Source organism: Lissotriton vulgaris, chromosome 11 (genome assembly GCF_964263255.1).
Source record: "Lissotriton vulgaris chromosome 11, aLisVul1.2, whole genome shotgun sequence".
NCBI lineage: Eukaryota > Metazoa > Chordata > Amphibia > Caudata > Salamandridae > Lissotriton > Lissotriton vulgaris.
Genome location: NC_141699.1, coordinates 867942575 through 867963473, shown reverse-complemented (window position 1 = coordinate 867963473; position 20899 = coordinate 867942575). Strand labels below are relative to the sequence as shown.

The following is a 20899-nucleotide window of genomic DNA, read 5'->3' as shown; positions in this document are numbered from 1 at the left end:
CACTGCCTGGGCCACTCCGGAGCAATGAGTATCATCTGAGCCCTGGACCGGGCCAGCTTGATGAGCACCGCCGGAATCAGGGGAATGGGAGGAAAGGCGTACAGAAAGCTGTTCGTCCAGTCTATCCATAACGCATTCCCCAGCGTCCCTTGCTGGAAGTACCTGGAGGCGAAGTCTCTGCACTTGCCGTTTTCGGCGGTGGCGAACAAATCTACGTCTGGAGTTCCCCACGTTGCGAAGACTTCTTCTAGTACTTCGTCGTTTATGACCCATTCGTGATTTTCCTGAACCAGCCTGCTCAGTGAGTCTGCCTGAACATTCTGCACACCTGGTAGATGGGTGGCCGTTATCGTCAGTCCTCTGGCTAGGAGCCAGTGCCAGATCGCCTGCGCCTCCTGTGACAGAGTGCGTGATCTCGAGCCACCCTGCTTGTTGAGGTAATATATCGTGGTGGTATTGTCCGTCTGTACAAGCAGAGAGTTGGTCTGGAAGGACGGCAGAAAGGCCTTCAGCGCCAAGTGAACAGCTCTGAGTTCCAGGAAATTGATGTGATACGTGGCCTCCATCGGCGACCACGTTCCTTGAATCTGTAGAGTCCCAGAATGCGCTCCCCATCCCAGGAGAGATGCATCCGTCACGACAGTCTGCGTGGGAATGTCCTTGTGAAAGGGAACCCCTCTGAGGAGATTCTCTGCCGAACACCACCACTTCAGAGACTGAAGAGCATGCAGCGACAGTCGAATCTTGTCGTCCCAAGATCCTTTCCTCTGATCCCACTGGTCCTCCAAGCACTCCTGCAGCGGTCTCATGTGCAGCCGTGCGTGTGGCGTCAGGAAGATACAAGAGGCCATCGATCCCAGTAGAGAAGACACTGTCCTCACTGTTGTAGATGGAGTTGTCATAAGAGCCTGAGCCTACCGAAGGAGAGATAATCGTCGCTCTTCCGAAGGAGACACGCTTGCTGACAGCGTATTGATGGAGGCTCCCAAGTACTGTATGCATTGGACCGGAGTCGGGACAGACTTGGCCATGTTGATATGCAGCCCCAGCTTGTTCAAAAGAGCGCACGTCTTCTGGAAGTGTGCTCGCGCTTCCGAGAAGGAGGATGCCTTGATCAACCAATCGTCCAGGTACGGGTAGACGAACACCTTGTTCTTCCTCAGGTGTGCTGCTACCACCGCCATGCACTTCGAGAATGTTCTTGGCGCAGACTTCAGTCCGAATGGGAGTACTGTGTACTGATAGTGATTGGTGCCGACTTGGAACCGTGTTTGTGTGCAATGGGCACATGGAAGTAAGCATCCTGTAGGTCTATAGCACAAAGCCAGTCTCCCTGTTGCAACTGAGGATAAATCTGATGCAACGACAGCATGTGAAACTTTTCCCTGCGAATCCATTTGTTTGCCTGCCGCAAGTCCAGAATGGGCCTGAACTTGTTCTTGTCCTTCTTGCGAACCAGAAAGAACCGGGAGTACAGACCTCTTCCTCTCTGAGACAGAGGTACGCCTTCTATCGCCCTTTTCTTCAACAGAATATCCGCTTCCGCCTGAAGCTCGCGCAGCTGAAACTGCGAGCTGACCGGTGGAATAGCTGGAGGCGGGCTGGTGAACCGAAGACTGTATCCATTGCAAACAATATTCAGCACCCACTTGTCCTGAGTAATTTTTCTCCACTCTGCCAGAAAAAATTGAATGCTTCCCCCTACCGGAGTGGGTAACAGATCCGGGGGAAGTAGGTTCCTAGGGCCTAGACCCAGCCTGGCCCTTGGGCGCCGGAGCCGACTGCTGGCCTCCTCTGCCCTTCTGGCGCTTCTGGAATGGCTTACGGAACTGTTGGTGATGTTGCGATTGTCCCGAAGCCTGGCCTCGTCCTCGGCCTTGCCCACCGAACCGCCGTTGGAAAGGGCGGTACGTCTTCTTGGTCTCTTTAGGCTTCTCCAGGCCCACGGCCGTGAGCGTCTCGGCTTCCGCCTTCATGCAGGCCATCTCATCGTCCGCATGCTTCCCGAAGAGGGTCTCGCCGGAGAAAGGTAGGTTGGCCACCCTCTGCTGAGCGTCCGGTTTCAGGGACGTAAGCCGGAGCCATGCGTGGCGTCGTTGGTTGACTCCGTGGCAAAATCCGTGAGCAGCCAACAGGGAAGAGTCCGCTGCCGCGCTGATGATCTGGTTCGCCACCAGCATCCCCTCAGTCAGCACTTCCAGGAAGTCCTCACGCTTCTCCCGAGGTAAGTGCTCTGCAAATCGCTCTAGAGAGTCCCAGAGGGCGCGGTCGTATCGGCCCAACAGCGCCGTGGCACTCGCAGCTTTCATGGAGGTAGCGGAAGTACCACAGACTTTCCTCCCCGCCGAATCCATCCACCTGGACTCCTTATCCGGGGGAACCGTGGATGACGGGGTGGTAGCATGTTGCTTGCGGGCCGCCGGCACAATTACGGAGTCAGGAGGGGGTTCCGTCCTCAGAAAGGCCGGATCCGAATCGGGAGCCTGGTACTTTTTCAGCAACCTCGATGGAGCCACCTTCGTCACCGCAGGGGTGAGAAAAGGGCCATAGCCGGTTCTTCCAGGCCCGGCACCAGAGGCAGGAGAGGCCGAGACAGGTGTTTTTGATGTTATGTCTCAAAAATGACTGAAGTTTTCGGAGTAGGCACCGTCAAGGATATGCCCAACTTCGCAGCGCCCCTTAAAAGGACGTCATGGAACGCCACCAGGTCATCAATCGGGGACACCCTCGTGTCCGGTGACCCCGACAAGGTAGGAGAATAGTCCCTGGTCCCGGAGGACCTCGTGTGTGAGCGAGATTCGCGCCTCCTATGGCGGCGTCTCAACCTCGTGGACGATCTGTGTCGCGATTTCTCCCTCTTCCGAGAGCGAGAGCGAGACCTGCCAGCACGTGGCCACTCCACCGGTTTTCGTGGCGGGGTCTTCCTTGGCTCCTCACGGGGTTTCGGTTTAGGGGTCCCCTTAGGAGGTACAGGCAAAGACGGCAGCAAAGTGGACCTCGGCGGAAGAACCTTCGGCTGCGGAGCAGGCCCATGCGGAGGGACCGGAGGTGGTGGTGGGTCGCCTGAAGGAAGTGGAGGTTTGGGTGGAGGATCCTCCTTCGGAACAGGGGGGAGGAGTTGGAGTCCGAGATGGCGTGTACACCTCTGAGTACACCGAGCCCGGTGACCCCTTAGGCGAAGGGCGCGGAGATCCTGCCCCTTCAGCAGGTGATCGCGATCTCTTGCACCCTCCACTAGAAGCAGCGTGACTTCTGGGACTAGAATCCCTCTTGCGCCGTTTTAGAGAGGCTGAATGACTTCCAGACGCCGACCGCTTTCTGCTCGACGCAGAGCGTCGCTTTTCTGGCGTCGAACGTCGCTTCAGCGACTCTGGCGTCGAACGCCGCCTCCGCGACGTCGACCTCCTCTTTCTCGTCGACTGCCGCTTCGTCAACCTCCTCTTTCGACGTCGAACGCCGACCCCTCGACGTCGACCTCTTCCGCGACGTTGTACGCCGCCTCCGCGACGTCGAGCGGTCTGTCTTAGACGACGAGCGTCGCCGTCTCCGTCGTGATGCTCTCGACGTCGAGGAGCCCCTCAACGTCGACCGGTGCTTCAACGGCGTCGCCTCGACAGCGAGCGTCGATGCTTGTCACTTCGCCTTCAGCGTCGATAGGAAGACCTTGACGTCGACGTCGACGGTGGCTTCGACAGCGACTTCTCCATGATCTTCGCCGTCACGCCGTCTCGACCCGGAGCCCCGGGGAGAAGGGGAGCACACCGCCGTCATCCCTCTCGACATAGTCGTCGATGCAATCGACGGAGACCGGGACCGTTTGCTGGACTTCCTGCCCCTGGGGAGCCCCCCAGAGGCCTCAGCAGAGGCAGAGGGAACCTTCCTAGACTGCCCAGACCCACCTGCAGCCTGCAGACGCCTCTCCTCCCAGAAAGCCTGATCTTCATCCTGTCCCTCAGAGTACGAGCAGTAAACTGCTGGCAGATGACACAGTCCTCAGGGACATGATCCTCAGGGAGGCAGACGATGCAGACATCATGGGGATCACTCTTGGCCTTCTTCCTCCCACATGCTGGGCACTTATCAAAAAGGCCAGGCATTTTAGAGCCCTAAAACGCCTGAAACAGCACACAAGAGAGAAAGAAAAAACCAAGAAAGACAAATGAAACACTTTTAGTACACAAAAGTGCCAAAAAATCCAATAAACCCTTGAAACAAGGGAGAGCTCAATGCCAGGGTCCTGTAAGCAGGAGCCAGAAAAAAGAACTTAAAGTAGAGGGACCTGCTATGCATTCTGGGATACTGGGAGAAAGTTCTAGAAGGCTCTCTTAAAGGCACAGTATCCTATTTAAGCCACATAATGGCAGCCTATGGGGCTTGTCTGTCCATACCTTCCTCTCTATCATTCCAGAGTCTTTTTGATGGTGGAGGCAAGTTTCTCTATGGTAGAAACTGGGCTGGCTGTATTAGGTGTGGTGATTATTTGGTGGAATTTCTAGTTGAAGTACTGTACAGTGTAGCCTGTGGATATAGGCTGCATTATTTGTCTTTAAATTCTCTCTTAAGTGTCTTTGCAGTTTCTGCATGATTTTGACAACCTAAGAGATTATTTTTGATTGCCGGGGTCCACGCACATGGGCGGGACTATTCACTAGATTAGGACTATACACAGAGATCCCATACTACAGAACTGAACCTTACCTGGTACAGATTATACAAAAACAATTGGTCTGAAGTTCAGTCTTCTAATTCATTTGCTGACTAAGTGTGTACAACAAATGCTTAACACGGTCTTCTGATACTGCTACAGATTGGTCCAAGATTTAGTAATTGAGTGTGTAATCATTTGAGACTGTACAACAAATTGCTTAGCACTGCTCTCTGATGAGCCTAACTGCTCGCCCACACTACCACAAGGCAAGCATTATCTACCGGAGCTTCTGTAAAGCCTCTGGGGATCCACTGGACTCTGTGCACACTATACCTCATTTATAGTATACACATAGCCAGCATCCCTCAACATTAATTTGGCATAAACCATTTAGCTACCATTCCTCAACTATGGAAATGTATTCTTGTTGGAATACGGATCTGTACTGCTCCCCTCTCCAGAAAAAAAATATAGTACAGAATACCATTATTCAACTGTTGGAATCAGTCCTGTGTACTCTACTATAAAGAAAATGCATAACCTTTGCTAGAAGCACCATGTGCGTTATTTAGTTGCAATGCAAAGGAGTTAAAAACGTTTACAATCAACTAAAGCTGCAATGCAGCAGTTACACCATATAAATGTTTCCCAACAGCGCAAACATGAACATATTTCTCCTTTGCATACTCTGATGCACACATTCTCCAAGTGCCATTAGGGAACAGCATAGTCCTGGTAACAGCCGCACTAGTAACAACCACCCACCTGGGAGTGCCGTAGCTGTAGCAAATGGTGGCGTGGAAGCAAGTGCACCTGTGGTCGCTATAATTTACAGTTCTTGTTTACCACCTTCTTCCTGACACCGCAAAGCTCAATGCCATTATAAAATTAGACTAACGTCTTCAATGTAGTGAAAGCCCATGCTTCTTCACTACGTCAAATCTTAAGACTGACTTCCTTCTCCCCCAAAAGTAGTCTGTTCTTCCCAGAGTGCCTTCCTTATTCCTCCTACCTGAGTGATAACTGAAGTTTTGATGGGTCGGATTTTGCTCCAAGCTCCAGCTGGTTCTTGAGCTGCTTCGTTGCCAACCTTCTCGGGGAGTGGAGGAAAGGCATCTTTATAGGTCGGGGGGTCATTTTCCTCTTCGGAGCCTAAAACTGTAAAGGCAAAAAAATAAAAGCATCAAATATCATATAACGTGACAACTATTTTTGGGCTGCCAGATTCTTGGGCATTAACTGAGAAAATATTTACCACTGGTGTCCTAGGGCAGTTTGTTGCAGTGTAGCGGGGAAATAAGAAGTCAACGTTTATTTTAGGCGATGATCTTAGCGTTCGACACACAACAGTCTACACAGGCAGGTAAACTAATGTAATGCTTATAGTCCTAAACTTATTGAAAGGAAATTACTTTGATATGAGTAGTTAACACATTCTAGACTCTAAATAAGGACATGCAGTGAAAAAGACTTATCAGGTGGTGGGGTCTTAAAGAGAATCAAAAGCAATGCGGTCACGGTCTTCCACTGGTAAACATCTTCAGAATGATCTCTGCACAAGCAAGATCTTTCCAAGACATTTTAAAGTTGATGGTTTCAAACTCACGATGTCCTCTTACAGAGCCTAACATTTGTTAAGGATTAATAATTGGCTGTATTGTTTGGCCATGAACCCGGTATACAAAGCAAAAGCATGAGCACTAGTTTGTCAATCTCCAGTTCATTTCGCTATAAGAGCCAACCTCATGGTTACTTCATATGCAACTAGGGTGACATTCAGGACACAGAAGATCGCCCAAGGGCAATAGGATAAACTGACAAAAACTGTTCAGCTGACACTCACTCCAGTGCCAGTCCTAGGAATATTTGATTGGTGGGATGCACTAGAGGATTCCCAACAATCAATTCCCCATGAGTCAGACTAAACAAGCTACTTACCTTCACTAAACTCTTATCTGGTAGGGACTACCTAGTTGCAGATTCTTAACCGTAGCATTATCCACAGCGGTCACTGTAGGCGGAAATATTCCATGAGCAGTACCTCTGTGCGCCGGTAGATCGCGTCAATTTACTCCGCATGAGGTGGTCTGCATTGGATAGGACATGCATGGTGCCTATATAGGCGGCACCCCAGCACGTTTACATCCGCTTCTTTCAGCAACTTTACACACCAGGAGCGTGGAGCTACAAAGAACATTGACCATGGATGTGGAAAACTAGGGCCCAGAAAGAGGAACGTCTTGTCCTTAGAAAACCTTTCGCTGAGTTGGGAGGAAGGGGGGGGGGGGGGGGGGGGGGGGGGGGGTCGGTAAGTAATCTGTGGCTAGATAATCTACAAGATACGGTGTTACCGAAGGCAAGTAACTTATTCTTTTGATAAGAAACTTCTAGCCACTTATTCCATACCTTGGGATACATACCCAAGCAATACCTCCCCAGAGGTGGGTTAGGAAAACCATTTCATACCCAAAAAATCCTGCAGGACCGAACTGGCCAAGTGCCCATCCCGATGAACCGGACAGTCCAGGCAGTAGTATTTTGTGAAGCAAGCCAATATTGTTGCCTGGCACATGTCCAGAGCAGGGACTCTGCGACACAATGGTCGCAGCGCAGCCTTGGCTCCGGTGAAATAAGCACATTTAGCCCCAGTGAGTGGTTTCCTGTCCAATGTATAGCACATGTTAATGCAGAGCAAGATCCATTGAGAGAAGTCTGATTCTGCAAGGCCTTTTCAGTGCAGTCCCATTGAGCGGGTCCTTCGTGATGGCACACCCCTTGCTGCTTCGCTGCCTCGGACTGCGGAGTTTTTTTCCGCTTGCTTTCCTGCTGTTTTTTCTGCTGTTGGTCTCTCCTGCTTCCTCCCCTCGCTGGCCCCGCCCACCGGCTCCCAGTGCCTCTCCCTCTACCCAGGTTCTACTTGGATACTGCAGCACGGACGCGCTCCACTGGCATGTCAGAGGCAAGACCATCTGCAAGAGAAAGATTGATGAGAGGCAACACACAAGAGCAACAAAGTGTAGTGCATACAAAACAAAGTTAGTTCAGCAGGCGCATTAAATTTAAAAGTAAGTCTTTATTTTCAGAGAGTCCTTTGTACACAAACAGGCAACACGTTTCACCCTTCACAAGGGTTTCTTCAGGGCAAAAGTAAGATGGCCAAATTCATTTGTCGGATAACAGAGCTCATCAATATGTGTTATTTGAGAAAAGTCCCCGTTGTTGGACGCTATCTCCATTCATGAAGCCCATGAACTTATGCGAGTATTCAAATATCCTCAGTCCAATTTTACTATCTTTAGTCAACTATGAGAAGAGCTAGGTCTTGTGGCACAAATGAGCCTCCAGTGTAGATAGGTAATGTACTTGGGGGTATCAGCGTGTGTCCGCGAAAACCCTGTCCGGCAGCATCAGCAGTAGCAAGGCCATCTGCACCCAGAGCCAGGAACCCTAGCTCTCCCGCTAAATGCAGATAGACAACCACGGAGATCAGAGCACAGTACCCCGGACTACAACAGCTGCTGCTGCACCTCTCCACATTCAATGGTAGGACCGGTTCCCTGCTGGCACTACCTCTTCTCCTGCAACACCGAAACAACTGCACGCAGGACAACCACCACCATGCCGACCACAACCACTTTAAAACATCTCCACTGTCTCCTGCTCAATGCACATTCACTCTGCAAACACGCAACCAAGATCTGGGACACCATCTCCTCTCAACCTCGATTTCATTTTTCTCCAAGACCTGGCTCAACCCGGCACCTGTTGCCACACATCAGCTCAGCAATGACTGATGGCGGAGGTGGAATCTGCATTAGAGAAATGGTCCACTGTGCCACTACAGACGATGACACCACTCCAATCAAAAAACACCTCAACTTTCAACTCCAAACAGATGGCAAGACCACCATCAGAGGCCCCCTTGTCTAAAGACCTCCAAGATCACACCCCAGCTTCTACAACCCCATCCTGGATTTCATCACCCCACTCGTCATGCATGCCAAATACTACATCTTCCTACGAGACCTCAACTTCCACCGCAAACATCCCAACACTAATGCTGCAAACATACTCGAAACATGTACAACCTCTGCCTCACCCAAGTCACCAACCCCACACACATCGCCGGACACACAACTCCATCTCCTCAGCCAGCGACTAAGTCAAGCACAGCCATGTAACCGAGCGCATCTTGACAGACTATGCCATTGTCCGCTTCTCCATTACAGGACCCCCCTAGCACCATCACCAAGCCACCCAGCAATACACACAGTAGGTGGGACAAGGTATCAGAAGGCCAGTAAATCATCACCCTCTACACTTTCTTCCCTTATACCACAACCAACCTAAAACAGGTTGTCAATAACTTTTCCACCCGATTCACCGATTGCACCAACAGTCTCCCCGTTGAGCCCCGTTACTCCTCCCCAAAACCACTAAACATGACTGTAAGCGACTTGAAAGGAAATGGTACCCTAGCAAGAAACCATCAGCCCGAGAAACATTGACATCCCTCAACCGATACCACCAACTCCTGAACAAGACGAAAAGCAGAGCCCTTGCGACTGCATCAAAGCTAGTTTCAACCACAGCAAAGAACTCTTTAGCATAGTCAAGAGGGTTCTTCAGCCCCTCAGCCACCAAAACATTCTCTTCACAGGAAATACACAACACCCTGGCAGACTTCTTCCACAACCCTCTCAGCCATCTACGAAAACTCTGAACCCCCAACCCACTGCCACAGACGCCCTCAGCCTCCTCGGTCTAACAGATGCGAAGCCGGAACACCTACTCACCACTCAAAACACCACAGCCATCATGAACTCCATCCACTCGGAAGCTTCCACAGAACCCTGTTCAAACCAAACTAAGTCTTAGAGGCAACATTATCCAGAACTCCCTCACTATCATCTTCAACGCATCAATCACCAGAGTCACCTTACCAGAAGAAGGTAACACGCAAAAGTCAAACCACCTCAAAGAACCATCCACTGACCCCAGGAAACTCAAGAACTACAGACCCATCTCTCTGCTCCCCTTTCCCTTCAAAGTCCTTGAACCAGCCATCAACCACAACTCATAGAACACCTGGGAACACCCATCTTCTGCACACATCCCAATCCAGACTGAAAACCAGTTACAGCACCAAACCCACCCTGATCGCTGCCACATTATATCCCTCCTTCACTGGGCAGAAACTGGCCCTGATCCTCCGAGTTCTCAGCAGCGTTCAACACTACACCACCATACACTCAAGAGGCTTCACCACATTGGTATCGAAGAAGATGCCTTCAAATGGATAAGTTCCTTCCTCACCGGAAGAATCCAGAGAATCTGCTTACCACCTTTCAACTCTAAACATAAGATCATCTGCAGTGTTCCTCAAGACATAACTCATTCCTACACTGTTCAACAACTGTAGGAGAGTAGGGTCTGCTTTCCTAAGGTCACCCCACTTTTTACTATTTGCTTCACTGGTTTTCGACTTAATGTGGCTGTGGGCCTGCTAATCAGACCCACAGCCCTGCTGTTCTCTCTCTAAATTCACAACCATGTACTTTGGATACATCACCAATTATGATTGGGTCACCTTATGAGCCCCTGTACAGTGTACTAGAGGAACCCAGAGCATAGGTGCATCCAAGGCCTACCAGGGGCTGCAGCATATCTTCTGACACCCCTGGCTGGCCATCCAAACTGACACAACTGGCTGATCACTCAGCTGGGGCAAGGTCGTGTAATCACCCCTTGCTTAGTTATATTATATATATGTTTAAGCCTATATCTGGACACATATACACCTAGAAGTCACTCCTATGGCAGGCCTTTACAATCCTGGAGGCAGAGTGCTTGGTTTTATGTGAGATGGTGCTCTAGCATGAGCTGAGCCTGTCTGCAGCTGTTGGGAACAACTCCCTTAGCTGGTCCGGGATATTGCCATAACATATACTCTTAAGTGCATTATAATCCTCGCGGTTACTTGCTAACTTAGGTTGGCTTCATCAAACCATGTCGTGTAAGGTGTCATATGCTTTGGAATACTACCCCCTCACCAGTACTGGCAACGGAGGTAGCATTCCACCCTTCTAGAGGGAGAAGACATGTTACTTTGCTTAAACGCGGTTAAAACTAACCAGAACCTCAGCATCACAAAATGGATGCTGCTGCTGCCAGACACAAGTCTGGCCTCCTGCTGCTGACCGAAACTCCAGCAGGGGGTGACTGGACTAAAGGTTTCCTGTAACAGGGAGGTGCTAACACCACCAAAGACAGGAGATATTGGATTGGGGAAGGGAGGGCTGAATGAAACTAGACACTGCCTGGGGCACACAAGGTGTCCCATGCATAGCCCAGTTCAAACCGGTGCTGGGGCACTCCAGCCCCAGCTCAGGCGCGAAACTGGACAAAGGGAAAGGGGTGTAACCACCCCCTTCCTGGGTCCCACCCATAGGAGGGACCTAGCAGGTAATCCAGCCCCTTGATTTGGAATTAAGGTATGAGCTGTGTCCATAGACTTTAGATAATCCTGACTGAAACTTTGATACATAGCTCTGGATCCTTCGACATCCTACTCGACGTAGAAGACTGAAAAATCTCCCTTGTGGTCAAGGAGTGACCACCCTGCACAAGCAGGCACCATCAGCGCTCAAAGGTTTTCTTTGTTGCTGCTCCCGCCGGAGCTTTAACGACAGAGACCGACAAGAACCGGACTTCCAGACTTCCAACAACCCGATCCACAGCCACAGCAAAGCTGAGACCCGTGGAGGCGACGTGAGAAGTGGGACCGGCCATCTTGGAAAGCCAGCGAAGTGCTTCCTGTGCAGCTCCCGAGGCACCCTCGAAGCTGTGCATTGCGGATTGAGAAGCCCCAGCCCTGAGCAGCTTTTGCACCGAAGACCACCTCTCCACACTCACGAGTGCTGCCTGGGGCCCTTTTGCATTTTCCTGCTTGACCCGTCTGTCCGGTCGATTGCCTGTTAGCTAGTGTCCTCTGTGACGACAAACCTATGAATTTTCACTGCTGGTCTGGTTGTTCCAGACTGGCCCTTGCTCCCCTGAAAAGGAGCTGCCCATCGGACCTTGCCGGTCTGATCCAGAAGCCATCTTCGATTCCTGCGTGGGTTGCATTTGCCAAGACCCATTTACTCCGAATCGAGAACCGACACCGCCGACAGCGAGAGCCTTCGTGGGACAGTCAGTGTCCACCTCCTGGTCGTCGTCGATACCTCCTGGTCCACGTGGCAGCGGAGACAAGCTTCACGACATCACCTGATCGCAACCAGACATCGACTGGTTCCTTCCTGGTCACTGGCTAGTGACCCAGACTCTGTCCCCTCTGCTTTCAGGTACTCTACGTCTTCGATCCACCCTTGGATCCAACCGGACTCTTCTCTCCTGGTCGCCTGCAGCATCTTTTCCTCCAGGCTCCATAGAACTCCATGAAGAAACCCGACGCACTTTGACACCTATGCACCCGCTTCCTGTGGGAGAGGTAACACGAGTACTCCGGTGCTCCTGTAGTGGTTTACACCTCTAGTGTCCTAGTTTTAAGTGGTTAAGTTCTAGTCCAGTCGGAAGGCTCCCAAATCTATAACTTTCTAACTTCTATGCACCATTGACTTCTATTGGTGCATGAGTGTGCCTTTAGACACTGCACCCGCATCCTGTGGGCCTCCCACGTCCTAACTGCTGTTAGTCCAGTGTAGCCCCAGCGATTCTCAAGGCCCTAGGCCTTACCATTTTTCGTGACTTGGTTCTTCTACCACTATTTTAGTATATGGTTTTAGGGGCCACCCGGGCCTATCCATATTTGTGCAACTTTTATATGTTATATGAAGTCTTTGTTTAAACGCTTGTGCTTCTGCCCTCAAAGAGTACAGAGGACTATTCTAGTAATAAATACATATATTTTATAATATATAACTTGTGTGGTGTCCTTTCATTTGGTATTACAGGGATTGCATATGGTAAAACAGCTGGCTTCACATGCCCACTTGAGTTTAGCCTAAGACTGCTTTTGTCCATGGTACCCCTAGGATAGCTGGTCTGTAAGTTTGACTAACAACCAATCACCATAAGGGTCGTTTGGACTGGTGCAAGGTGCTTGAATAGTGATCATCATATACCAGGCCAACTTTTCACAACAACCTTGGCCAACATAGTCAGAACCCAAGGACTAAACATCATATCCTACCCAGACGACACCAAGCCCATCTTTTCACTAGTCGGTGTCCACCATGATGGCCAAGTTCCGCAGATGCAGGACTAGCATCACCGACAGGATGAAAGCCCTCTGCTTAAAAATGAACACAGACTAAACAGAATTCCTGACCTTTGGGAACAGCACCTCCCTGTGGAATGACGCTTGGTTTCCTTCAGACTTTGGACCCACACCCACTCAGAACATGCCCGCAACATTGGCATCCTCCTAGACAGAAAGCTCTCCATGAAAAGCTAGATCAACTGTCTCCTATTCCTGCTCCCTCACTCTTTGAATATTTCATAAATCTTCAAATGGCTCCCCATTAACACCAGACAAAACATCACTCAAACCCTGGTCACCAGCTTGTTGGACTAAGGCAGCACACTATCTAGAAATTACCTCACACCTTCTAAAGAGTCTGCAGACCATACAGTAATCAGCAGCTAGACTCCTCCTCGAAGTACCAAAGGGAATACACATCACCCTCCATCCCAACCTCAGGATTCTCTATTGGCTCCACATTCAGAAGAGATGTCAATTCAAGCCATACACAACCAAGGACCAGCATATATCAACCACATGAACTTCCACCAACCCTCCAGACTCCTGCAGATCTCCAGACCTCATCTACATCCTCTGTTGGAATTGAGCATCGGACTCCAGACCTGGCTGTTCAACTGATCCCACCCTAGCAGCAGGGTTCTCAGCGCCTGGATACCCTCACGGATGATTAGCCACATTTCCAAAGTACGATTGATTCTTCGCTCTGACATACCCCACGAAAGGTTGGCCGTCCACCTGGAACATTTGTGAAGTCTAGGTAAACGAAAACACTCTTTTTGGTTCCAGTCAGTGATATGGTTCTTCTTCCTTAGTGGGATGTGGTGGAGCAGGCTGAAGCTCTGATCCTCCGGGCAGATGTTATTGGCACCTGAAAGGTCACCTTAATAGTAAGGAGCCAGAGACGTTGTACAAGGCCTTAACAGGAGCACACATCAGGAACATCAGGACAAGATGAAGGTCCCACTGAGGAATGACTGGTGAAGGAGAAAACATACTGCAAACCTATCAAGTACCTATGTGCAATAGGGGATTTGAAGAGGGGTTGCTGTTCAGGCAACAGCAGAAAGGGTGAAATGCCAGAGCAGAGAGATTTCATGGAAGCTCCTAATTTACGAGTAGAGGGAGCTTGGGGGGGGGGGGGGGTTGGGGTGACATGTAAAAGTGACATGTAAAAGTCTTAATTTTAGCAGATTAAGTTCAAATGCATTTAACTATCCATCTTCAAGTTCCCGATTTAGAAATGGCACTTTGTGAGAAAGTGACCTCTTTCTTGCATGGTATGCCCCCACTTCTTGCTGAATTGCTAATATTCTTTGACTGAGTGTACCCTGGGGCTCATGCTTATCAGGTACCTATGTTCCTTCCCTAAAAACTGCACTGAAGCCTAAACCCAATTGGCATCTCTGGCCACATGTCAGCCCCTTGTAAATGGTACCCTAGGTACCCAGGGCACTGTGACCAGAGAGGACCCCTAAGGGCTGCAGCACTTATTGTGCCACCCTTCGAGGCCCTGTACCTTGAAACACACACACACACTGCCTTTGCAGGCTGAGTGCCTTGGTGCAGAACTAAACAGTCGACATGGCACACATCCCTGTGTGCCATGTCCACAAACCCACTGCCCTGGCATACCTCAGTCACCCCTCTAGCTGGGTGCACTATGCCAGTGGTGTGGGCATAGGTGCATGAGCCCTGTGCCCCTACAGTACCCAGGGCCATTCCTGGACACTGCGAGTGCAGTGATGACATTCAGAGTATATGGTGCTGGGAGGTTGTCATCACAAACTCCACAGCACCATAATGGCTACACTGAAGACTGACAAGTTTGGTACCACACTTCTCAGCACATTAAACCTGCACTGATGCCAATGTGGGATTTAATGTACGATGCACCAGAGGGCATCTTAGAGATGCCCTCCAAAACCCGAACCTACAATACACGTCTGGGCTGCAGAGGCTGCCACACAGCAGACATGTTTCTGGACCCCTGAGTGGAGAGCCCCCGCTCTCCTGGGCCTGCAACAAAGCCCATCCTGGGCGAGGCCTGGGGAAGCTTCAAAGGCATGCCGCCTCTGAAAGCTTCTCCAGACCATTTGCTGTACCCAGCAACTGACCCCAACCAGTTCTGTCCCCACTCTGGCGGGAAAAACTATGCCCGGGGGGTTTCCAACCCCACCCCTCAGGTGGAGGAGGCGAGGTGAAGCACGACCCCGGGCTCTGGCCATCTTGTAGAGGGGGAGTCCTGCCCAATCCCAGCTACGCTCCTGCCCCCCTCCCACAGGAAAGGAGCAGGCTAGGGGGTGTACTCACCCAAGGACAGGGAACCATTGGTCCCTGCCCTTGCCCTACCGATAACGCCCCTGAATGTAGTATTTAGAAAGAAAATCAAGAATAAGACCCACCGTGCAGCTGCTAACAGGACAACAACAACTGACTTGGCCCCAGCTCTACCGGCCTGTTGATCCTGGAGCCTGTTCCTGCCTAAACCCGGCGACCCCCGCGGACAGCAAACTTGGGACACCCAGAGGACATGCCTGCCTTGACCCTCTTGAAGATTGGGACTCCCATCAGCAGAGGCTCTGCTGCAAAAACCCACCTGGTGCCCACCAGGAAGCTCCGGACAGCCCACTTTGCACCAGCCGAGTCCGGGCCAAATCGAACCAAGACCACGAGGACGTCCCCCCGGCAACTGGGACCTGAGGTCCAGTGCCAAAAGACCCTCCTCGACAAACCAGACGACGCCTGCAGACTCAGAACCAGGGGCCACCCCAACCGCGACCAGTCGAGGGTAAGCTTTTCTGACATCCAAAGACACCCCTGCACCCGGCGCCCTACAGCCCCCTGTGGGGTACCTACCTGTGCTCCAAGATCCCAACTTACATCTCGAAGTGGTGGTCGCCCCTGGAGAGTCTCCGTCCCAGAGCCTGCAGCCATTGTTCCCTTTTCAAGATACTCATTGGATAACATTGAGCACCCGACGGCTCAAAAGCACCCTGCACCCAGCCGTCCGAGAGCCGCTGGCTGTGACCCCTTTGTCCTATCCTCTCCCCCCCAACCCCCATTGCCCTGAGCAAGTGAACCGGAGCGCAGCTGGCAGAGCCATGTGGCCTGCTAGCCAGCAGCCACCAACCGAAGACCCTGTTTCCCTCATTGGATATCATTGGACCTACCTACCTCTGCACCCGGTTGCCCATGTGCCGCTGGGATTGAACTAACTGTACTTACCTGACCCTGGGGGACCCCTGAGTCTATGCCCAGAACCTTAACTTCACCAACCAAGTACTCACCTGGAAATCGGTAATTTACTTACCTGCCATTGGATAACTGACTCATTTTGACTCGAAAATTTTCAAAGTGTGAAGTTTTGAAATCTGAAAATATTCACATAAAATCAGCCAAAGTCCGAATTCCGAAGTACTCACCTGTGATCAGGGGAGAAGCCTTTCAGCCCAGTACTGAACCGCAAAAGTAATCCCTAGCGGGGTTACTAGTAATCTGTATTTTCTCCATAGGAACCCTCTGCTTTTCTATGAAATTTCTTCTGTGTCTACTTTTGAAAACTTGAAATATTCTTTAAAAATCACATTAAATACTGAAAACACAATTACCTACCTGTTTTGAGTTAAGACCCCAGTGCTGGCCCTAGGAGACCAGTGCTGGGTTACAAAAGTAACGCGATCATACTTTACCTGCAACCTGAATTTTCTCCCATTAAATAACATTGTCAGATTTCCTTTGAAAAGTTTCGAAATGTGAGCTTTTTAAACAGCTTTATATTCATGAAAATTCATTACAGTAACTAAAACATTTTTGCTAACCTGGTTTCAGCTTGGACCCCAGGACTGAATCGAAGATCTAGTCCTGGGACTACTAAAGTAATCTATATAGTAACCAACTGTACTTACATGTGGAAAACCCATTAAGCTCAATGCTATAGTGTGTTTTAGGATTGTGTTGCTTACTCTCAATACTGTATTAAGTGTGTGCATGAACTTCATTGCTCCTTTGCAAAGTAATTCATAACAAGAAAACGAATAGTTTACCTGTCTGTGTAGTTTTGCAGCTTGAAGATCTTTCTGGATTCACTATGCTGTGCATATTCCGCAATCTAGTGGTTTGATCCGGAATCGTCTTTTTTTCTCTTTTTTTTCGTAGCCCAGGTGGGCGTCGACGTCTGCATGCTTCCTGCGAAAGCTCCCACCCTTGGGCGCCATCTTCGGATTCTTTTTTTTCTCTTTTGTGTTCTTGTAGTGAATCCATGGCTATGTTTGTTAATCCTTTTCCCAAGGTAATTCTTTTCACATATCTTGTAAGCTTCAACGTGCTTTCTATTCCATGTGTTTCCACCTTCTTCTCCAGCCTCATCTTTCTGGCGGAGGTGGGTGGGTTCGCTAGTGAATCCAGAAAGATCTTCAAGCTGCAAAACTACACCGACAGGTAAGAAACTATTAGTTTTGCAGCGTGAATCTTTCTGGATTCACAATGCTGTGTATATATTTTGTAGCCGTTTTGTTACTTTTGTGGAGGCTGGGTGGAAGATGAGCGTTGGTTGTTATATATGTTGAAGCACTTTTTGTACTACTTGTGCTTCCTTGTTCATCTGTACATCCACGCAATAGTGCTTAGTGAACGTGTGCACTGAAGCCCATGTTGCCGCCAGGCATATGTCCTGAATTGGTGTGTTGGCCAAAAAGGCAATTGTAGCTCCTTTCTTCCTGGTCGAGTGGGCCTGTGCCCCTCCTGTTAGTTCCTGCCCTGCATGCTTGTGGCAGAATTGTATTGTTTGTGCGATCCATCGAGCGATGGTGTTCTTAGTCACTGGTCTACCCAGGAAACTGTTTGCGAAGGACACTAAGAACTGTTTTGTCTTCCTGTGTTCCTTCGTCCTTTCAATGTATTGCATTACTGACCTTGCGTCTAGAGTGTGGAGCGCCCTCTCCGCGCCTTTGGAAGAAGCTAGGAATTTGAATACTCGGATTCATGTGGAACCTTGACACCACCTTTGGCATAAGTGCAGGTCTGTTCTCATCACAACCTTGTCACTGTATCTGGATGTAGGGTTCTTGCAGTGTCAGTGCCTGCAGCTTGCTCACCCTGCGTAGCGAGGTGATTACTATCAGAAAGGCCACTTTCATTGTCAGCATTTGTAGTGATGCCTTGTGGATGGGTTCGAAAGGTGCTTTCATGAGCTCTGTCAGCACCACATTCAGGTTCCATGCCGGCGGCGGCATCCTTTTTGGTGGCGCTATTCTCTTTGCCCCTTCCAGGAATCTTTTTACTACCTGCGATGTGAAGAAGCTTCTCCCTGTCTCTCCTCTTGTGTATGCCACAATTGCTGCCAGGTGTACCCTCAGCAAGGATGAGCTTAGTTTTGCTTTTAGTAGGCGCGGGAGGTATCTTAGCACCGTTAATTCTTTGGTCAGCTTCCTCTGCAGCTTTTTCTTGCTGCACCATTGAGTAAATCTTTTCCATTTTGCCCCATAGCATTTGAGTGTGCTGGGGCTCCTTGCCTCCCGCAACACCCGCAGGGTGCTCTCTGGGAGCTTTAGGTGTGCGAACTTTAAGTCCTTAGGAGCCAAGCCGCTAGGCTGAGGCCCTCCGGCTTTGGGTGTAGAATTTCTCTGTTCTGCATGGAGAGTAGGTCCTTTCTTTTTGAGAACTTGTGGGGTGGACCCTGCGTCATCTCCATAATCTGTGAATACCAGGTCTGCCTGGCCCATTGAGGTGTCACCAGGATCAGGGTCATGTTGCTTATCCTGCACTTGTTGAGCACCCTGGGGATCAATGGTATCGGGGGGGGGAAAACGTAGGCAAATGTTTTTGACCAGCTTATCCATAGGGCATTCCCCTGGGATTGTTCCTCTGGTTGTCTGGATGCAAAGTACTGGCATTTTGCATTCTGGCGTGTTGCAAACAGGTCTATTGTTGGGGTGCCCAACCTCCTGAATAGTCTCTCTGTTTCCTGATTGTTGAGTTCCCACTCGTGGGATGCTGAAGTCTACCTGCTGAGCCAATCCGCCTCCACATTGTCCTTCCCTGGTAGGTGTTTGGCCAGCAGGTCTATTTGGAGTGGTATTGCCCACCTCCATATTTCCTGTGCTAGGCTGGACAGAGGGAATGACTGAGTCCCTCCCTGCTTGTTGATGTAGAACATCGTTGTCGTGTTGTCCGTTTGTATCAACACCTTCTGTTTGTACAGCTGTTTCTGGAAGGCCTTCAGGGCGAGTAACACTGTCTTCAGTTCCAGGTAATTGATGTGTCTGACTGCATCCGCTGGTGCCCACAGACCCCTCACTGAGCCTGTTCATGGGTGCGCCCCATCCCTTCTGGGATGCGTCTGTGGTGATGGTCACTGTTGGGTTTGGTGGAGTTAGAGGCTTCCCTATTGTAATGTTCTCCTTGGTCCACCACCTCATCTCTTCCTGCACTTCGTGCGTTAACACCACTAGATCCTCCCAACTTCCTGTAGCTTGTGACAATTGTTGTTGCAGCCATTCTTGGAGTGGCCTCATGTGTAGGCGTACATTGGGGACCAGGTGTATGCATGAGGCCATCATCCCCATGATCTTGCTCGCTGTCAGAGCTTGCCCCTTCTGGTAGTGGCGTGTCTCCTTTAGTAGGCAGAGTGTCCTCCTTTCACTGGGTAACACCCTGCATTGAATTGTGTGGATCTGAGCCCCCAGTTAGATCTTCATCTGCTCCGGCTCCATTGAGGATTTTCCCCAGTGTATGGAGAATCCCAGGTCCAACAGCGTTTTTGTGACTCGCTGTGCATGTTCCTCGCATGTTTTGCGAGAGTTTGCCTTAATCAGCCAATCGTCGAGGTAGGGGTACACGTGGATCCCCTCTCTTCGCAGATGTGCGGCCACTGCTGCGAGGCATTTTGTGAACACCCTTGGAGCGGACTTTAGACCGAATGCCAGGGTTGTGAATTGGTAGTGATCCTCCTTTACTGTGAATCTTAGCATTTGCTTCTGCTGCCTATTCACTGGTATGTGCAGGTATGCATCTTTGAGGTCCATGTTGGACATGAAATCCCCGTCCCTTATTCGTGGGATGACCTCCTTATTTGTGGGATGACCTCCTGTAGGGACGTCATCTTGACTTTTTGATTCTTTATAGGTTTGTTTGGGAAGCGTAGGTCCAGGATGGGCCTTATTTATTTATTTTATTTATTTAAAAAATTTCTATAGCGCACAAATACCTTCCGGTGTCTCGGCGCTGGAGTTCACTGAGATTGCAAAGGGATCCTGCTAAGTTTACTGGTCAAAAAGCCAAGTTTTAAGGTGTTTCCGAAATATTAATAAAGATGAACTGGATTTAATATGAGGGGGAAGCTTGTTCCATAATTTCGAGGCAGCAACCACGAAGCGTTTGTTTCTCCATGTTGCTTTCATTGTGCGTGGGATGTTAAGCAGCTGAGATGCCGAAGAACGTAAGGATCGGTTGGGTTTGTAGACACTGATTTTTTTAAGAAGTCTGGTCCAGTATTGTTCAGTGCTTTGTATATGATGCACAAAGCCTTAAACCTTAGGCTTTCATCTACTTTTGGTACCAGGAAGAAGTTTGAGTACACTCCCCTGTTCCTTTCTCTGAATGGGACGGGTTCGATGGCCTCCTTCCGGAGGAGTTCCTGAGCTTCTTCTCGGAGCAGCGTTAGCTCCCTTCCCGAGTGCTCTTCTTTCTTTGGTCTTCTGCTTGGCGGCCTCTTTTCCAACTCTATGCAGTATTCGAACTGTATGATGTTGAGTATCCACTTGTCTGTGGTTATTTTTCTCCATTCCTGGAGAAAAAATCTTAGTCTGCCGCCCACTGGTGTTACATGTTCTTTTGTGTCTTGTTTGTGTAACCCTCTCCCCTTTGCTTTTCTGTGCTCTTCCCTCGGAGGGCTTGAGTGGGGGAGCACATCCTTCTGTGCGTAGACACTTAGAGGGGGGTTGCTCACCACCTCTTCTTTGCCCTCGCCAGTTTCCTCTCCCGCGAAA

The 20899-nt window shown here is 50.1% G+C and overlaps 1 protein-coding gene across 4 annotated transcripts in view; it reads right to left on the bottom strand.

The window, feature by feature from the left end:
• HDLBP (high density lipoprotein binding protein) overlaps positions 1-20899 on the bottom strand; it is a 955902-nt gene that overhangs the window by 777221 nt on the left and 157782 nt on the right. For all 4 annotated transcript variants that reach the window (XM_086944014.1, XM_086944016.1, XM_086944015.1 and 1 more), the window contains exon 4: positions 5661-5806. In XM_086944014.1, coding sequence (XP_086800140.1) covers positions 5661-5806 — 146 coding nt within the window. The remainder of the gene's footprint in view (positions 1-5660; positions 5807-20899) is intronic.